Consider the following 21,544-nt stretch of genomic DNA (forward strand, 5'->3'; position numbering starts at 1 on the left):
CAGCATGAATTTGTTCAGGGAAGGTTGTATTTAGAAATTTGTTTGAATTTTTTGAAGAGGTAACCAAGGTGTTGTTGACCATAATGAATTTGATATTGTTTACATGGACTTTAGTGAAGCTTTTGATAAGGTCCCTCACAGCAGACTGGTCAGTAAAATAGAGACCACAGGTATTAGGCAAAGTGCATGCAGGCTGGAGGCAGAGGGTGATGGATGTTTCTTTGACTGAAAGTCTGTTTCCAGCTGGGATTTTTGGGGCTTGGAGCAGAGTCCTTGTTGTTTTTAGGAATCAACAATGATTTGGACTTAAATGCAGGGGATATAATCAAGAAGTTCAGGGATGACACAAAAATTGTTAGGACGGTGATTAGTGAGGAGGGTAACTGTAAACTACAGGGGGATGTCAACGAATGTCACTGGATAGATCAGTGCCAGATCATAGAATCCCTACAGTATAGGAGCAGGCCATTCGGCCCATTGAGTCCACACTGACCTTCCGAAGAGCATCCCACCCAGACCCAGACCCATCCCCATCCCCATCCCCATCCCCATCACCCTGTATTTCCCATGACTAATCCACCTAGCCTGCTTATCCCAAGGCACTGTGAACCATTTAGCATGGCCAATCCACCTAACCGATACATCTTTGGACTGTGGGATGAAACTCACGCAGACAGGGGTAGAATGTGCAAACTCCACACAGTCACCTGAGGGTGGAATTGAACCCAGGTCCCTGGCACTATGAGGCAGCAGTGCTAACCGCTGAGCTACCTTACTGCAAATGGAAATCACGAGGAAAAGTGAGAGATAATGCACTAAGCAAAGGCTAACAAGGCAAGGGGTTACATAATGAACAGTAGGAACCTGGAAAATACTGAATTTCAGAGGGACTTTGGTGTATAAATCCACAGATTACTGAGGTTAGCAAGGCAGGTAAATAAGGTGATTAAGAAGGCATATGGGATACTTGCCTTTATTAGCTGAGGAATAGAACAAAAGAGCATTAGGTCATCATGCAGGAACTGTTCAAAATGCTGGTTAACCATAACTGAACTCTGCATGCAGTTCTGGTCACATTATAGGAAGGATGTAATTACACTAGAGGGGTGCAGATAAGATTTACCAGGATGCTGCCTAGGCTGGAGGGTCTGGCCTGTGAAGGGTTTGGATAGGCTGAGGTTGTATTCCTTGGGCAGCTGATAGAGGTGTATAATGTTACGAGGAGTACAGATGGCACTGCACTTTTTCATTAGTAAAGGGGTCAACAACAAGAGGGCATAGAATTAAGATAGGAGTTAAAAGGCTAAGTACAGTAGAGTTGAGGAGAAAGTTTTTTTACCCAGCTGTTGGGAGTCTGGAATTCAGTTCCTGAAAGAATGGTTGAGTCAGAAACTCTTATAACATTTAGCAGTATTTAAATTTTTACTTACATTGCCATAGCCTCCAGGGTTGTGGGCCAAGAACTGGAAATTGGGATTTGTGCATTCAGATCTTCCGTGCAACCAACATGGAAACGATAGTCTCAATGATCTCCTGCAATTGGTTCATTGGATACACTTTCAATTCCATTAAATAATTGCAAGAAACTAAACCATAGCTGGAAGTCACACCTACGTCTCAATGGAAGTTTTTATAAATGTGAGGTGTGCTAAGCATAAACAATTACATTTTTAAAATGAAATTTTAGGGCTCAAAAAGCATAAAATGAAAAACAATTCAAACAATATTGCGAACCATCCTCTAATCATAATTGTAAGATTTTAATAGTTATCATGGTGGAATGTGTGCAAAAAAGTCCTAATTATTACTTGTTAATTTTGAGATTGAAGTTTAAGATTGGCTTGCAAATATTAATTTAATTTTAATGCATCAGTTTATACTTTCTTTGCTATTTTAACAAGGATATTACCCATTAAACAGACTAATACCTATATTAAAATAGTAATCAGGATGAGATGGCACCAGGTTGGCTCCTAATTGCTGAGTTCCTCTCCATTGCATCATTCTCAACTTCCCTATCCAAAAATAGGCATATTTTAACCTGTAGTTCAAGTTACCTATACAGAGCACATATCCCACACCTAAATGGTTTGTTGTGTGCTTTTATATAGGCTGTTGTGAATGGTAAGGTTTGACTCACATTGAGCCTCAGTTGTTGTGAATACACTACCACCTCAAATGCAGATCAAACCTACTCAACCTTACAGTACTCATCACCTGTTTGCTGTAGTAACATTACTGAACTTCCAGGTTACTCTCTGGGTGAACTGTTTCAATGCTATATGGCTCTATAAATTTCTCTTCCACTGCTGTTTAATTCCTGGATAGAATCACATTTTTCAGCTCGCTTCTGGATTTTAACTCAACTACTGGGAGAAATTATTCAAATCATGATATGGAGCTTGACCATACATTCCTTGTCAGGCATTACTGTGCATAAAATAACTATCCAGCCCTCACTTCAACTATAGTGTTCTTCTTTGTAAAAAGAATATTGGAAGGCTTTGTTATCAATTACCTTGACCTGAAACCTGAAGTGAGAATGTGCTGAGGACAGTGAATAGTTGGACATCTTCACCGCAATTAACTGAATGGAGAGTTTCGCTTCTTTCAGGGCACTCCATTCAATACCACACTCCAGGCAACAAAAAGCTGTTTCATCATTTTTATTCCCCATTTTCATATATTCTAAGAGGGAAAGAGACAGAAGGCGGGAAGCTGCAGATTATAAGAAGTTATTAGTAATGATGCTCTAGCAGACCACTTGGAAAATTTCAAAGCACAGGTGTTCCCCGATTTACGAACACCCAACTTATGAATGTTCATACTCATGAACACAATCTCATACAAGGGTGTAATTTCAAAAATCAAACATGTGAACATTTCCTGACCTTGGTATGGCTCCCTTATATTGTCCCAACTTGTGTACAAATTGTCTTGTGAACAGACCCTAGAATGGAACTTGTTCGCAACCTGGGGTCAACATAATTTTGTGAAAGGAAATTAATGTTTAACCAATTGTTTCAGTTTTTCGAGGAAGTAATGTGCTGTGATAAATGCAAGTCCAATGGATGTATTGCACTTAGATGTCCAGAAGGCACTTGATAAGGTATCACATCAGAGGGTATTGTGGAAAGTAAGAATGTCTACCTCTTAAAAGTATTCAAAGACTGTCTTCCACTCTCTGTTGAGGAGGAGTTCCAAAGACATTGAGCATCCAAGAGATTCAGGGAGAGCTTGCCAATTGGGTTTAAAATTGGCTTGATGGTATGAGACAGAGGGTTGTTTTTCAGACTAGAGGCCTGTGACCAGTGGTGTTTCGCAGGGATCAGTGCTAGGTCCACTGTTGTTTGTCATTAATAAGAATGGTTTGGATGAGAATTTAGAAGTATGATTGGTAAATTTGCAGATAACACCAAAACTGGTGGTACAGTCAATAGTGAAGAAGGTTACCTAAGATTACAAAGCAATCTTGAACAATAGAGCCAATGGGCTGAGGAGTGGCAGATAAAGTTTAATTTGGATAAATGCAAGGTATTGCATTTTGGTAAAACAAACAAGGGCAGGACTTATACAATTAATGGTAGGGCCTTGGGCCGTGTTCTCAAACAGAGACCTTGGGGTTTAGGTTCACTGTTCTTTCAAAGTTGCATCACAGGTAGACAGTTAAGAAGGCATTTAGCACACTTGCTTTCATTACTCAGACCATTGAGTAAAGGAGTTGGGATGTAATGTTGAGGTTGTAGAAGGATGTTGGTGAGGCCACATTTGGAGTACTGTGTACAGTTCTGGTCACCCTGCTGTAGGAAGGATATTATTAAAATTGGAGAGGTCAGAAAAGATTTAGCACGGTGTTGCAGGGACTGGAGAGTTTGAATTGTAAAGCTGGGACTTCTTTCCCTGGAACATAGGATGTTGAGGGATGACCTTATAGTGGTTTATAAGGTCATGAGGGGTATAGGTAAGGTGAATAGTAGAAGGTCTTTTTCTTAGGGTGGGGGAATTCAAAATTAGGGGACATATTTTTAAGGTGAGAAGAGAATGATTTAAAATGGACCCGAGGGGAAACATTTTTATACATATATGGAATGAACTGCCACGGGAAGTTGTAGATGCAGGTACAGTTATAACATTTAAAAGATGTTTGGACAGGTACATGAATGGGAAAGATTTAGAGGGATATTGGCCAAACACAGGCAAGTGGGACCGGTTTAGTTTGGGAAACTTGATCTGTATGGACGAGTTGGACTGCAGTGTCTGTTTCAGTGCTGTATGAATGTATGACTCTATAAATTTCTTCTTCTTATAGTGAGCTGTTGATAAGCAAAGGAGGAAAGAATTTATCAAGAGGGGAGCCGGGAATGTGGAATAATCAGATCAGCCATGACATTATTGAATGCTGGAGCAGTCTTGAGGACTGAGCGGCTAACTGTTGCTCATAATTTGAGTACCTATATGTACGCATGTTCATATGTACTTGGTCATATTAACAAGCTGAACCCTGCCAGCAGTCAAATGAGTCCAAGTTTACACATCTCCATGAATGTTACCAATGATGTTCTCCAGTCTGCAGGCACCCAAGACTATTCACTTGGAGCAAGATGAAAAATGAATTGGCATCATCCATTCCTTAGCTGGACTAATGTAACATAAAACACAAGAGGCACATTATTATTATTTATGCTGTGCTTAAAGCATCATTAAGATAATTTCTTCATATTGAATAACATTTGACCTTGAGTGACTTTTCTTATCATCCTTAAATAGAATCCATCTTTTGACGGTCCAATTTAAAATGAATTGCAAAAAAAAACTGATCTTGTTTATTGCATAATTTATTTGTGAATTCTTCATGAAAACTTAAAGCCTCCCACATTATGAAAATCTACATTTGTTTGATTGCAACTCTATCTGCTGCATACCAGTAACATTCTTCAATGTCTCATCACAATGTTCATATTCAAATTGTCATTAGGGTTTAATTTTCCTTCAATGCACAATAAATTTGGATTTTTTTTATTAACATTTGTGCGTGTATAGAACTGGATTAGAATAAAACTGAGAAACCACTCCTTTTGCAAAATTTCTGTGTCTGATTTTATTCCTTCAACTGCCATTTTCTAACTTCCTGCTATTTCTGAGATAGGAGCTTTTCAAATGAATAGTATTACTTCCAGAATTAAGTTCCTCCTGTTGGTTATATATGTAATTACATTACATAGACTTAAACATTGCAATAATCATTTTTGTTTTAAGAACTGTTTTTCATCTATTTCTCTCGCCAATGGACAGATACCTGCAGAATTCATTTTCTTTGAAATGAAGCATTTAAAATAAATCACAAGTGGGCAAATAGAAGTTTTGCAACTTTTGTAAAAACTATAAATACAGAAAAAATTCAACTAGATAAAATTAAACATGTTACTTTTTTCAAAATAATAAAGGTATATGCTTTGGTTTGACCATTTTTTCTTACTGCTTAAGCTTGTCATTCTGATTCCTCATACACTGTACAGATGTATCACACACTATGTACAAAAGAAAATGAGACAAATAATCTGCCTTAAACCCATCCAATAGAATTACAAACAAATTAGGCAACATATCCATGATTTGGCAAATGTACAAGTACATCTGTGTTATTGAAAGTGATGGAAACTATCCAGTCAGTGTAGAGTGATTACTAGGCAGCTTCCTCCTGAAGAAATTACCCTAACCAAATTCCATTAAATTATAATAACCATTGATCTTGAGTCCATAGAGCGAAAAATGTGATGTTTTTACTTAATTTCTATAAATGTTTTGAGTACTTTGTTCAGTTTTGCTCCAATCCTGTAAATTGTTGCCTAATGTTCTGTATAATCACCTGAACTGCTAACTTGCTGGTTCCATGTACATCAATCCATATGGAATTGGCCCAAACGCTAACAGCAGTTGAGTAGGTCCAGCAAGACTATGCAGATGTTAATCAAATATTTCATCCATGAATATGATGTCAGAGAGAACACATTAAACCAGAAACAGCAAAGACGACAAATTCCAGCTTACAGACATGTTTGGCAGTATTTGTCAAGTATACATGAAGGGACCAAGGACACCATTGCATGGAATAAAAGTGCTTTTCCAAAATGCTCCTTATGGAATGCAAATACTGTACAGGTAAAATGCCGTGGACTTCTACGCAATGTATTGATGATATCAAACATCGGTCTCTATTCTTTTTTGATTTACACAACAGTCTGTTTCTTCCATCTGTTCATAGTCACCACTAATCTCGCTGGTATCCATACTACAGTCAGATTCATTGTCTGATTGGTCCATTCTTTCAAGCTTTGGTTCTTCATGGGACATCCTGATCCCATTTGGAGTCAGATGCATGTGCCTTCCACAGCCTAGCATTCCTTTTTCACCTAAAGAATGCTGCACAACTTCTTTGGCCTGTCTGATGCAGTTCAACCACTGCTGTTTATTGAAGGCATCATTTGCCTGGAGTGAGTGGGACTGCCCTTCAGAAGGATCTACAAAGCTGACTCTGAAGAAATTTTTTGCTAAGAAAGAAACAAAAATGATGTTTTAGAAAACAAAATATTCAGTAAAAGCAAAAGTCTACCTTCTTACAGTTATCATTGCTTTTGCATTCAGACAAGTGTAATCTGAGGACAGAACCAGTTTTAATGGGGTGGGGAGTGGAGGTCTCCTGGTGATTATCATCAGATTTTCAGGTCCAGAAGGAAGGAAAGCCATTCTCCTGATGTTTGGCTCTAATTTTTAAAGGTTTATTTTAAAAATGTTATTCGCACTGGGGATGTGCTTTGTATTTTTTAAATGAATTTTTATGGCATATAAACAAGTTTGACATGAGTATTAATTGACATTGTCAAAATGCATGTAAACAATGAGCATATTTTTCGGGTCTAACGTAAGGGTTGTACATGAGCAAGAAACCCCAGCCCTATGTTAACCTTTGCCACTTACAATTTATTAAAACTCTAATTAACTAAATGGTTTTGTACTTAACCTTCACTGTTGAATAAGTAACATTACAGTATCATTTTCTGATAAACTAATATATGATATATATTTTGTACTGTTTTTTGGTCAAATACATTCAGACCTCATTCTATTTCTTCATAAACAATTCTTTTTCCTCTCCTGATGAGCTGACTCACTACTAAAGTCAAATTTTACAATATAGTCACCCTCCTTATCTAAATGGCCACTTTCTTACACCAGTTTTGACCACAAATAAAATTTCCAAACGTAAGTTGTTTCTAAATTACGGCCTATGTTTTGTCAATGTGATAAAATCAATTTATTTTCCTCACTCGATATATGCTATGGAAACTAGCAACCTGTTGAGATTTTAACATTCAGGGATTGGGATGTTTCAAGATTTGCCACATTTGATCACATCAGTAGCAAGGATGGGGCTCTCTTGATGAGTTTTACTGGTTAACTAGGACAGTTCAAGGATCCGTGATCAGCGCTTCAAGGATGAGTTGGGATCAGTTACAGAAGGTAGCTGCAGGTAGTTAAAATGCTGCTGTAAGTCCTGAAGAGCTGGAGGCTCATTGAAATCCCAGGAAACATTTGGTTCAGATGAGAGTTTGGCTCAAGGAAGCCTACAAGCAACGTTAATACCTCAGGTGTAATGGGAGACTAGAGTTAAGATAAATCTAGGGGAAGTGCCAGCTTAGTGAAGTTAGTTGTCTATGAAAGAGTTGGAACATACCATAAGTGGTGCTAGAGTGTATGAAAATCCAGGGGAACTGCTATCCCAGGAAGGGAGTTTGAACCATTCGTGCAGTGCAGGTCTTTGAGGTAATCTAACGTGGAAGTACTTCTGAGGAAGCTTGGTCATTAAAAGTGAAGATGTGACATCCTTTATGAAGGAAGCAAAATTTAACGGGATTTTATGACCCATGTCTCATGGAATGCTGCAAAATGTGTGGAATCTGTCTTGACCTACCTGCTATTTGATATGCTCTGCGGTGTATTTGACCACAATCTGTTAAATCATGTTTACTTCATGTTAATCCTTGAACATACTGTAGACTGTTTTACTTTTCTAATCTTGTATAGTAAAGTTTATTTTGTTTACTTAAAAATGCAAAATCTTTTGTCTTTATTCTCTAAGTACCGAGGATTACAAGTTTTGCTTATTGTTAAACAAATAATTACTGATCCCTAACCAGATCGTAACATAAGTTTGGCAGTCTCGCCTGGAATCAGAACATCATAGTAATCATTGTTCCTCTGAAATTGACAGCTACCTCTGGAATCTACACGTGTAAATAAATGTGAAAATACAAAATTTCCTATTAGGCAGTTCTACTCTGCTCCAGCTTAGAACCCCACAGAATACAAATCAACTGGAAATCCATGAATTGCTGAGAACTTATGCTTATAGTCTTGCTGTCAAAGCCAAAAGTTGTGCTTTGCTGAATGAAGTGTAACTGGGGTTTAAATGGTGCATTAACTTCATAATTAGTGCTAAGTAGTTTCTTTGGCCTATAAATAATAATTTTATAGTTATACAATGTCCATATTATTTTTTAAAGTTTGCTTTTTATAGCCTGTCTTTCTACCTAATTCTAGATGCATGTCCCAGTCACTTATATCACCTCTCTATTAAATTTAAAACTAAAAGCTAAGGGATTGACTACTTTTTAAACTTGCTGGTTTCTTATCTTGGAGAATACTTTGTTGCGATTGGCTGCTTATCCTGCTTCCTGACATCATTCTTGCTGAATGCCTTTAGCTAACCTCAACTTTGTGCCAGAAACAAACTGATGCTGGCAAAGACAATATGCACGCCATAGGTAGTCGCTAGATCTTCCATAGCAGCTGTCTTCGAGGTCTGCAGTGAGCCACCGACTTCAATCCTACTTGCAAAATGCAATCCCATGTTTCTTAGTTTAACTAGCACTGTTTAGTGGAAGTGTTAATTGTGAAAGACTGCAATGTCTGTTTGATATATAAATTACTCATAGAAACGCATAAATAAGTACACAGGGGCAGCAAAAGGTAATTAAAGCTTTGTACTTACTTCTCTCGTTATTACTGAAGGCGCCTCTAATAGATCCCCCTAACCGAACCTCCCCATCCTGCAGGTCATCCAACACCAGATCCCCGACAGGGATGGGCTGCCTATACAGCTGGTAGCACAGCTGCTCACTGCATGTCACCGCTCTGGTAATTACAAGCACCTCTTGAAACAGGAAAACATGGAGCTTCTGCAAAATGAAGTGAAATCCATCCTGAATCTGCTTTTAAAGCTCCAATTGGTACTTATCTCAAAACCAGGATGCTAAAATATAATAGTGTTAATATATTTAGAAATAAACAAATTAAAAATGACCAAGAATCATTTACAAATACATGAATTAAATGATTTTGTCATCACTTCAACCTGCTCCCTTATTCAAGGTTCTGATAACAAGTAACTATTATAGCTGCTTCAATATTATTTATCTGCTATGAACAGCCCATTTGTGTGTGGTGCACAAGCTTAAATACATAAATTTAATATAATAAATCATAATACTGTGCACAGATAATAAATGGAATTAATTTTGCCAGTGGGGAAACAGACCTTGCTAAAATCTCCATAAGGTCCTCTCTTTGGGATATATTGAATGGAAATCATGCTCTGCAATTTGTGCAACAGGAAACAGTCCAATACTAAATTTTTATTTATCTTAATATGAGATGTACATTTTGCACTACTAAATATCAATACTTTTATTGACACTTCATCAAAAATCAGAGTTCTGACAATCTCTGGAAAAAAAAATTCAAAGAGCAATTGTCCTGTTAAATTTCACATTAACCTCAATCCCTAAAGGTCAGACTAGAGAGGACTGATTTGTGTGATGTGAGGAAGGAAGAAGCATCAAACAGTGTGGTCTGGTCTAAAGCTAGAACATTAAAGGGAGACAGCTTGAAAGGACAGACGGACTCTGAACCTTTCATCTCTTCCTTAACTGACACAACAGATCAGATCATCAATCTATGTCACTGAAGCCACCTTCCCCATACAACATTACCTTCAAAGCCCTAACTACATCTGTTCCGGAACTAAAGTTTTTCACATATTTCTTCAGTTTTTCTTTTACATTATTATATATTTTATTGAAAACAGTAAGTGAAAGAAATGAATGTAAAACTTTTGATTCTCTATTGTTATACAACATTGTTAATCCAATTCTACATTGATAATGTTGCCTAAATTCTAAGTAGTGAAACCATTTGCTTTCCTCTTCAGAACATTTTATTTTCTATCAAAACTAATTCCTCTTGTTGCAACTTTTTTGCATGATAGTTTTGTTCATCAGCGATTAAGATCACTAATGAATATTAAGATTTTAAGTTAACTAGCAATCAGAGGACTATTTCAAGGAGAGCACAGAATAGGAATTATTGTAATAAGAAATCATAGATCACTTACTGCTCCTCTGTTGTTCTTCAAGTCTCCATGACAGCAGAGCACTTTAGAATTTTCGATCAGAGGGTCCTTTTGACTCTCCTCAAGAAAGACTAGTCTTTCCTTATAATACTGACATTCTGATTCCCCCGTCTTCTTGTTGATTTCAGCTACAATCCCTTGAACAATGTTAATCTGGAGTTTAAAAGAAAAGTAAAAATGGGAAATGGCTCTCACAAACTCATCTCTACAGATTTCATCACTAAATGAATGAAGAAATTAAGGAAGCAGTAATATTCCACTGCAGCACAAGAGAAAGTTCTAGTAAGTCAAAAGAGTTGATGAATAAATGTAATGCCAGTTGAAGTTGAAATCTGAATCTTGACATGTTATGGACTGGGAATTCCAGTAATCCCATCACGTTAATATTGGTCTCCTTTCCTCAAAGATGTTGCATGAATTTTTACATTTATCTGGGCTTAACTTCATGTGTGATGATAAGTTAAAAACTACCAAAAGCTCTACATTTTTCCTTCTGCCTCCCCAACATTCAGCTGCAAATTTTCTTCTCCATGAAATAGAAAAACTGCATATAAAAAGTTTAAATGAGTACAAGTATATGGAGTGAATAAGCAGACAGTAAACACACATGTTTTAAGCTTTCTGTATTATGGGAATGGTTGCATGTGTCACCATGTCTGTAAATCTTAACGCTGTAATTTGATTTTCCTGAAGGTCAGATTACCACACAGAGACAACAGCTGCAGTAGACCAATCACTGCACTTGTTCAACTTGCACCTCAATGAAAGACATGCCTAAAGCTTTGCTGTACATTTCTGCTACTCCACACTTCCCCCTTGAATCTAGGCATTAGGGTCCTTAGCCTTATACTAAGAGTGGCATTACTATTCAAATTTGAGAGTAAATGCAGTTTTGTATATACAAATGTTTGAATCACAGACATGCTGAAAAACAACAAAAAGTGAAGCTGTTGGAAATAATATTTCTTTCAAAGTTTAATTAAAGATAAAGGTGTTTCGCATTTCCGTTTTGAAAAATCATTAAAACTACTTGCAAAGCTTAAAGTCAAGCATCACTTTGGCATGAATGAACACTAAAAATGTCATAATAGGTGTTAAAAGGTAGTAACACCATAATCTGTAATTCAATTTAGATTTAGAGCCATAGAGATACACAGCACAGAAACAGATTCTTTGATCCAACTCGTCCATGCCGACCAGATATCCTAAATAAATCTAGTCTTATTTGCCAGCATTTGGCCCATATCCCTCGAAACCCTTCCTATTCATATACTCATCCAGATGCCTTTTAAATGTTGTAATTGTACCAGCCTCCTCCACTTCCTCTGGCAGATCATTCAATATACGTACCACTCTCTGTGTGAAGAAGTTGCCCCTTAGGTCCCTTTTAAATCTTTCCCCCCTTGCCTTAAACCTATGCTCTCTAGTTTTGGGCTCCCTTACCCCAGGGAAAAGACCTTGCCCATTTACCCTATCCATGCCCCTCATGATTTTATAAACTTCTACAAGGTCATCCCTCAGCCTCCGACGCTCCAGGGAAAACAGCTCCAGCCTAGTCAGCCTCTCCCTAAAGCTCAAACCCTCCAACCCTGGCAACATCCTTGTAAATCTTTTCTAAACCCTTTCAAGTTTCACAACATCCTTCCTATAGCAGGGAGACCAGAATTGCACACAGTATTCCAAAAATGGCCTAACCAATGTCCTGTACAGCCACAACATGACCTCCCAATTCCTATACTCAATGCACTGACCAATAAAGGCAAGCATATCAAATGCCTTCTTCACTATCCTGTCTTCCGGCAACTCCACTTTCAAGGAGCTATGAACCTGCACTCCAAGGTCTCTTTGTTCAGCAACACTTCCCAGGACCTTTCCATGAAGTGTGTAAGTCCTGTCCTGATCCGCCTTTCCAAAATGCAGCACCTCACATTTAAATAAACTAAACTCCATCTGTCATTCCTCAGCCCATTAGCCCATCTGATCAAGCTCCCAAGGTAACCTTCTTCACTGTACACTACACCTCCAATTTTGGTATCATCTGCAAACTTACCAACCATACCTCCGATGTTCACATCCAAATCATTTATATAAGTGAAGAAAAGCAGTGGACCCAACACCGATCCTTGTGGTGCACTGTTGGTCAGAGGCCTCCGGTCTGAAAAACAATCCTCCACCACCACCCTCTGTCTTCTACCTTTGAGACAGTTCTGTATGCAAATAGCTCTCCCTCTATTCCGTGTGATCTAACTTTGCTAACCAGTCTACGAAGAACTTTGCTGAACACCTTACTGAAGTCCATATAGATCATGTCCACTTCTCTGCCCTCACCTATCCTCTTTCTTCTTCAATAAACTGAATCAAGTTCCTGCGACATGATTTCCCACGCACAAAAGTATGTTGACTATCCCTGATCAGTCCTTGCCTTTCCACATACATGTAAATCCTGTCCCTCAGGATTCCCTCCAACAACTTGCCCAACTACGATGTCAATCTCACCGGCCTATAGTTCCCTGGCTTTAATCAAATAGCAATGGAAAGGGCGAAAAGCAAGGGGACAAATCATTATTTACACATCATTTTTCACCTAATATCTACATTAGGAAACAAAGGCAATTCATTTATTTATTTTTATATGTTTGCTTGCCCACCAGTTCTCCACCACAAGGAAGAATCAATTTAGCATAAGAGATGGAGGCATCTAATCTATGATGCAGCAAAGGAATTCTAGGCCATGATGTCAAATGTAAAACCCAAAGGGTCTACTGCTGGGGGGTGGGAGATTTGCAAATATTTTCTATTTGATAACTCAGATTCAACATCCCCAGCAATGTTAATGACCCAAAAAAACCTAGTTGCAGATGGAAAAATCAATGCCTACAGCAAGGTTACTTCTGCAATTTCCACGGTAATTATCAGAACATGAGAATAAATGCTCCACCTCCACATGCATCTGGAGATACCATCCACTATCAGGTTTTGTGTTCGGCACAGAATCCCACTGAAAACCTGATAAGGGAGTACAAGTAAGATTAATGCTCATAATTTTTAAAACCTGAGTGTAACCGATTCAGCTGCAAGGAACCTTGTAGAGTAAAACGTTTATTTATAGCTGAACCATGCAAAAGGACAGCACAATGGTAATATTTATTGTCTATTGCTACTTACTGCTTCTTCCAAGTGCTGCTTATCTGGGTGGTCATTCGGAGTATGCCTGAGAATTTCTTTTAAGAGTAGAGGGTACTTCACCAGTCGGCTACGTGGAATATCCAGAAAATTCCAGAGGTCCAGCTTGCGACTAAAAGGTGATTCTAAACAGCGTTGTAGAAAGTCATGGACTCGATGATCTTGTTTCTTGTGATCTAGAAGGGCCTTAGCTGCCACTTGGTTGCTGCAGTAGCTATCGTATGAGTTTAAGCAAGGGAGCTAAGGAGAGAAAAAAAGAGATACATTTAAAACACAAGACAGATAGGTGCACTTCAGAATCACTGCTCGACCACACTGGAGTTTCACTGATTCGGTAACATATGAAAAACTACAAATACTGGAGCTCTTAGTAAAAGCAAATAATAAACGTTAGAAATACACAGTAGTTCAAAATTATATAAAAAAAGAAGAGATGGGTTCTAACAATTCCTGTGAGCACCTTTGCTTTATCTTTAAGAAACTAACTGACTTGTGGGGGATTCACATAATTTTCTAGTTTTAATCACTTAATTTGCAAATCTGTTCTGAGTCTGAATTCAGCAAAACACTTGAAAAAGACTTGCAATTACGTACTGCTTTTCACAACTAGACATAAAGACCATTATATATGAGCCATTCAACCCATTGGGTCAGTTCTGCGATTTAACGAGATTGTGGCTGATTTGATCATTTTCAACTCTTCTTTCCTGCCTTTTTTCCCATAACCCTTGGGCAACATCCCAAAGCACCTTTGCAGTGCAGCCACTGTCAATGTAGGATGATCCCATAGATGTGCAAAGTTGCACAAAAGTTTTTCGTTATTTTCCATCGATAAAGTCTGTTTTAATCACAATTGAACGTGTTTCAGTGCATAGTCCCAACGACTGCCCAGTTCAATGCTCATCAAAAAACCCATCAGAGCACTTCGTGGGTCTAGAAAAAGAACTGTATTGAATCAGCATCTGAACTAGCAGGCTGTAATACAGACCCGTTTGCTCAGAGATGTAATGCAAGAAAGTTGACAGCTAATTTGCACTCAGCGAGACCCCACAAACAGCAATTCGATAATGTTAAGATAATCTACTTTTAGTGAAGTTGATTGATGGGTAAACATTGTCCAGGACACCACAGGGAGGCTTCAGAATAGTACCATGAAATATTTTACATTTACTCAAGCAACAGGTGGTGCTTTGGTTTAGAATCTCTTTCAAAAAGGCAACACCTCTGACAATGTGAACTTCCTCAATATTCCACTGGAGCGTTAGCTTTGATCTTTGCATTCAAGTCCAAGAGTGGGACCTCTTGATTCAGAGAAAACTTTGTTAACAACCAAGTAATGGCCGACATGGGGTGAAATTAGAGGCAAGTCAGGCTGAATTGCTTGAAAAGCTACCATGATCATTTTATCATTTCAACAGTATCAGAATCAGTCCCATTATTGATCTGAAAATTATTAAAAATTTAGAGCTGGATATCAGATCAGTTTGGTCACCACAAAATAATCGGCCAATCATGTGTTCAAGAAGTCTATAGTTGTGTTTCAGAGATTGCAAGTTGACAAAAACTTAATTATGCACAATTTAAAATAGATTTTTAAAATTACAATTATATCTTCATTTATACCCGAGGCCTTTCGCATGGGAGGCTGGATCCTAAATTAGTTCTACTAGGGTTCACACACTTCTTAAAAAAGTATGCATCCATTCAATTTTAAAGACAAGACTGCACAGGTTGTGCAATTCATACAATACATAGTAAAACATATCAAAATGCATTCATCAGTATAAAACTATCAATAGATACAAAACGACACTGCACACAGCTTCTACAAAAATGCTGCACTGGAGAATTAATGAGCTACTCTTGACTACAAAGCAGGAACAACAGTGCTGGAATTACTTTTATCAACCACTACCGTCTAGAAGAAAAACAGTAGAAGATACACAAAAACACAACCATCTGCAATACCCGCCTCCAATCCACTCACCATCCTGACTTGGAACTATATTGCCGCTCTTTCAGTTTTGCTGGGTCACAATCCTGGAAATTCCCTCCCTAATAGCATTGTGGGTCTACTACACCAAATGTGGCAGCTCACCACTACCTTCTCAAGGGCAACTAGGAATGGACAGTAAATGCTCATCCAGTCAGTGACACCTACATCCCATGCACGTACAAAAAGAAACTAATATAACTATGAAATATGTTCTACAATGTAAATAAGACAGGTTTTCTTGCCTGCATTTAGAATGACCAGGTCTCTCAAGTGGGACTACTGAGAATTCAAAGACACCTGCCCTCTTATTGAGCCCCCAAGTGTGGGCTTGGGGCCTCAATTTAGTTCTTAAGACAAAGGGGAACTGAGCCAACTGACTAGGGTTACCAAATGTGCTTTAATTTGTTCCTGGAGGTTTCACCATATCCCCATGCTCAAGCCATTAGTCAGCTGTGTGACACGCTGCCTTCCTATGCCAAATGGAAAGCAAAAAGGTTCATTATCCAATTAGATGATGCTTCACTGTCAGCCAAACAGTCTTTATACCCCATTTCAATATTTTTATACCTCTTTCATGTAAAATCATAGAATCCACGCAGCGCAGAAGGAAGCTATTCAGCCTATCAAGTCTGCACCGACTCTCCAAAGAGCATCCCACTCACACTCAGCTCCCACCCTGTCTCTGAAAGCTTGTATTTACCGTGGCTAATCTACTTAGCCTACACATTTCTGAACACTACAAGAAATTTAACCAATGGGCAATCCACCTATCCTGTACACCTTTGGACTGTGAGAGGAAACTGAAGCGTCCAGAGGAAATCCACGCAGACGCAGGGAAAATGTGCAAACTTCACACACACTCGCCCAAGGGTGGAATCTAACCCGCATCCCCAGTGCTGTGAGGCAGCAGTACTAACTACTGATCTACCTGCCACCCTTATGCTTTTTATGATCCTTATGATTTTTTTCCCCTCCAGAGTTGCACACAGCAGTTGCCTTGAAATTTATCTTCAATTCCTACAGACTCCAGACCAGTTCCGGAGAGTTGACAATCCTACCAATGACACTGTTGCTTTTTTAAAAAAACACTTCCAGATTTGTTGAATATTTCCAGCATTTTCTAAGCTTATTTTAAGAGTTTCAGCATCTCGAGTACTTTGCTCTTGAATTGCATCCTCAAGCTTGATTTCAGTCAATATTGGATAGTTTTATTTAGTCTATTTAGTTTACTGTCAATTTTAAGATTTGGGTTTCATTTCTTTTAAAAGTGGTGCTAATTGTTAGCATGGTGTCAAGTCTTTTGGTTTCCTCATTCATAATGACCCATCACCATGGTTTCTCAGAATCAGCAACTTATTTAAAGATCAGCCAAACAGATCCACGCTTTCAAGTAAATTAGTTCACATTAAAATCAACGAAACAAGAGGCACCTTTAAAATAAGTAAGTCATCACAAAAAGGACTTATGACCTCCAAGCTCTATACTCTTCCACGTTTTGGTTTACTCATGCTGTACAGTACATATGCATGAACCCAAGTGCTGTTTATTTTACAGATCTTCAGCAGCAAGTGATCACTGACCAAGACAACTGATTGTAAACATACAAACAGAAGTGTTGTAGTAGTAAAATATTTGAATGCACAGACACGGGAAATAGTACCAGTTTCTCCATGGGAATGTAATCTTAAAGATCATTTACATTTCTGTAGATGGCAGAAGACTGGATTGTACCAAAAGCCCAAGAACCGCCTCTGTCTTTTACTGTATTTGTATGCCACAAATCCTCATTGGGTGACTAGCAAGAACATCTGACATCTTATTGCACCTCCAACCTCAGTTTTAAGCATCTATGAAAAGTGAAATCCTGGGTACCATTTGAAGAACTGTTTAAACTCATTATATACCGATGTGTGTTTATTGTTGGTTGGATCATGATTCTATTCATCATACATAATATGAAAAGATATTTTCCTATTTATCTGTTGCAAAATACTATTCTATTTCACGGTGTTGAAAAACATTTCCTGAATTTACCTTTCTCTGGCCCCTTCAACCCTTACAACTTAAATTTACACTACTCTTGATTTTTTAAAATATTTTCTCAACTGTTGATAGAAGGAAACTAGAAGTTGAAGTTTTTCATCTTGCGTTCAATTAGAAGTCGGGTGCAAGAAACAAACTCCATTTTACACAGAATAAGAAGGGGGTGCTAATTGGATGGGCTATAACTGGCATGGAAATAGAGCAAGAACAGTTAACTGTCAATCTTAATTCTCAGACCAGACAAGTAGATTTCAAATGGTCAGGGCATTGGCTATCTCCATGACCCCTTTTGCTGAAGATGAAGCAAACTATGTATTAAGGAATTTGTACAGCCAAACTCTGCTGCATTCCCATGGACATGGTGCCAGTCAAGCAGGTTGCTTTGTCCTGAATGCTGTTGAGTTTCTTGAACCTGTGCCGATCCAAGTGTTTTGTTTTGTTAGTCATCAAACAATTCTTACAACGTTTGTCCTTCTGGTTCCTCTCTATACAACTTCCAGCTCAAGTATTCCCTTTGTTTCTTCACTGGTACAACCACATAATTTGATCAGAACCATTTCTGATCATTGTTCTATTGTTTTGCCTGTATAGTTCCACTTTCAACTGGGTTTATTAATGACTGCTGCACATGGGTTAGACATGATGAATCCAAAGTCTAGTAGTTATGGGTCACCTCTAACTTCATTCATGCTTATTTCTGCAGTACTTCACTCTATTTATAATGCAATGTGAATCAATCAATCTGGCAACATCTCCAACATACCAGCAGAACAAGGGGAGGAGGTAGAAATAAACTATTGCTACTTACTGGGCAGTATAGTCTAGTGGGAAAGTTTAAACTTTATAGCCAAACTTCTCTGAATTAAAATCAGGAAACAATTCTACACACAAAGGGACAGGGTGAAATTTGTAACTCTCACTGGATGTGGGCATTGCTGGCTAGCTATTATTGTTAATCCCTAATAATTATCGAGGTGGTGGTGGTGAGCTGATTTCTTAAACCACTATACTCTCGTTGGAAGAAGGTGTGTGTAGATATACCCACAGATCTTAGGCAGGGACTAACTCAGTGACAATAAGGATATGGCTACTCAGGATGGCATGTGATTAGGAGGGGTGTTCTTCTCATGTATCTGCTGCCCTCATCCTTCTAGGTTATGGGAGCCATGGGTTTTGGAAGGTATTATCTAGGGATCCTTCATAAGTTGTTGTGCATTTGGTTGATGGTACACACTGCTGCCAACTGTGGTTAATCATCATTTTAAAACTTAAATTGGTAGTTGTCTAACAGTCAAAAGGAATTAAGGGATGTGTGACAAACATGACATGCTATTTAATAAGATAACAGCCCATGCTGTTGGAGAGAGGACCAGCTAACTATTAGAGGACTGAGAGATTGGATAAAAACAAACAAAAAAGAACAAAGAAAATTACAGAGATAGTAGGAACTGCAGATGCTGGAGAATCCGAGACAACAAGGTGCAAGGCTGGATGAACACAGCAGGCCAAGCAGCATCATAGGAGCAGAGAGGCTGACGTTTCGGGCCTAGACCCTTCATCAGAAAAGGGGGAGGGGAAGGGGGTTTTGAAATAAATAGGGAGAGAGTGGGAGGCGGATAGAAGAGGGATAGAGGAGAGGATAGGTGGAGAGGAAACAAACAGGTCGAAGAGGCGGGGATGGAGCCAGGAAAGGTGAGTGTAGGTAGGGAGTTAGGAAGGGGATAGGTCAGTCCAGGGAGGACGGACAGGTCAAGGGGGCGGGATGAGGTTGGTCGGTAGGAGATGGAGGTGCGGCTTGAGGTGGGAGGAGGGGATAGGTGGGAGGAAGAACAGGTTAGGGAGGCAGGGACGAGCTGGACTGGTTTTGGGATGCGGTGGGGGGAGGGGAGATTTTGAAACTTGTGAAATCCACATTGATACCATTGGGCTGCAGGGTTCCCAAGCGGAATATGAGTTGCTGTTCCTGCAACCTTCGGGTGGCATCGTTGTGGCACTGCAGGAGGCCCAGGATGGACATGTCGTCTGAGGAATGGGAGGGGGAGTTGAAATGGTTCGCGACTGGGAGGTGCAGTTGTTTGTTGCGAACCGAGCGTAGGTGTTCTGCAAAGCGGTCCCCGAGTCTCCGCTTGGTTTCCCCGATGTAGAGGAAGCCACACCGGGTACAGCGGATGCAGTATACCACATTGGCAGATGTGCAGGTGAACATCTGCTTGATGTGGAAAGTCTTCTTGGGGCCTGGGATGGGGGTGAGGGAGGAGGTATGGGGGCAGGTGTAGCACTTCCTGCGGTTGCAGGGAAAAGTGCCGGGTGTGGTGGAGCTGGAGGGGAGTGTGGAGCGGACGAGGGAGTCACGGAGAGAGTTGTCCCTCCGGAAAGCAGATAAGGGTGGGGAGGGAAAGATGTCTTTGGTGGTGTGGTCGGATTGCAGATGGCGGAAGTGTCGGAGGATGATGCGTTGGATCCGGAGGTTGGTGGGGTGGTACGTGAGGACGAGGGGGATTCTTTTTTGGTTTTTATTGCGTGGACGGGGTGTGAGGGATGAGGTGCGGGAGATGTGGGAGACACGGTTGAGGGCGTTCTCGACCACCGAGGAGGGGAAGTTACGGTCCTTGAAAAACGAGGACAACTGAGATGTACGGGAGTGGAATGCCTCATCCTGGGAGCAGATGCGGCGGAGGCGAAGGAATTGGGAATAGGGGATAGCATTTTTGCAGGAAGGTGGGTGGGAGGAGGAGTATTCTAGGTAGCTGTGGGAGTCGGTGGGCTTGAAATGAATATCGGTTTCGAGGTGGTTGCCCGATATGGAGACAGAGAGGTCCAGGAAGGGGAGAGAGGTGTTAGAGATGGTCCAGGTAAACTTAAGGTTGGGGTGGAAGGTGTTAGTGAAGTGTATGAACTGTTCGAGCTCCTCGTGGGAGCACGAGGCGGCGCCGATACAGTCATCAATGTAACGGAGGAAGAGGTGGGGTTTAGGGCCGGTGTAGGTACGGAAGAGGGATTGTTCCACGTAACCTACAAAGAGGCAGGCGTAGCTTGGGCCCATGCGGGTACCCATGGCTACCCCCTTTGTCTGTCGGAAGTGGGAGGAATTGAAAGAGAAGTTGTTGAGTGTGAGGACGAGTTCGGCTAAGCGGATGAGGGTGTCAGTGGAGGGGGACTGGTCGGGCCTGCGGGACAGGAAGAAGCGGAGGGCCTTAAGGCCATCTGCATGGGGAATGCAGGTGTAGAGGGACTGGACGTCCATGGTAAAGATGAGGTGTTGGGGACCGGGGAATTGGAAGTTCTGGAGGAGGTGGAGGGCGTGGGTGGTGTCACGGACATAGGTAGGGAGTTCCTGGACCAAGGGGGAGAAAATGGAGTCGAGATAGTTGGAGATCAGTTCGGTGGGGCAGGAGCAGGCGGAGACAATGGGTCGACCAGGGCATTCAGGTTTGTGGATTTTGGGAAGGAGATAGAAGCAGGCAGTGCGAGGTTGGGGAACGATGAGGTTGGAGGCCGTGGGTGGGAGGTCACCTGAGGTGATGAGGTTGTGGATGGTTTGGGAGATGATTGGTGCTCAGGGGTGGGGTCTTGATCAAGGGGGCGGTAGGAGGAGGTGTCGGAGAGTTGGCGTCCGGCCTCGGCGATGTAGAGGTCAGTGCGCCACACTACAACTGCACCTCCCTTGTCCGCAGGTTTTATGGTGAGGTTGGGATTGGAGCGGAGGGAGCGGAGGGCTGCACGTTCTGCGGGGGAGAGGTTGGAGTGGGTGAGAGGGGTGGAGAGGTTGAGGCGATTGATGTCTCGACGGCAGTTGGAGATGAAGAGGTCGAGGGAGGGTAGGAGGCCTTGGGGTGGTGTCCAGGAGGAGGGGG

General features: G+C 40.4%; 1 protein-coding gene across 5 annotated transcripts in view; it reads right to left on the bottom strand.

Annotated features, from left to right (window-relative positions):
• Positions 1–4,817: 4,817 nt before the first annotated feature.
• The window catches only part of arhgef3 (Rho guanine nucleotide exchange factor (GEF) 3), a 301,914-nt gene continuing 285,187 nt past the window's right edge, over positions 4,818–21,544 (bottom strand). For all 5 annotated transcript variants that reach the window (XM_048606689.1, XM_048606690.1, XM_048606691.1 and 2 more), the window contains 4 exons: positions 13,634–13,891; positions 10,451–10,621; positions 9,050–9,236; positions 4,818–6,548 (listed from right to left, as the gene is read on the bottom strand). In XM_048606689.1, the coding sequence (XP_048462646.1) occupies positions 6,199–6,548; positions 9,050–9,236; positions 10,451–10,621; positions 13,634–13,891 (966 nt within the window). In that variant the 3' untranslated portion in view covers positions 4,818–6,198. The remainder of the gene's footprint in view (positions 6,549–9,049; positions 9,237–10,450; positions 10,622–13,633; positions 13,892–21,544) is intronic.

This window comes from Rhincodon typus, chromosome 16 (assembly GCF_021869965.1).
Source record: "Rhincodon typus isolate 14 chromosome 16, sRhiTyp1.1, whole genome shotgun sequence".
In the NCBI taxonomy this organism is placed as follows: Eukaryota; Metazoa; Chordata; class Chondrichthyes; order Orectolobiformes; family Rhincodontidae; genus Rhincodon; species Rhincodon typus.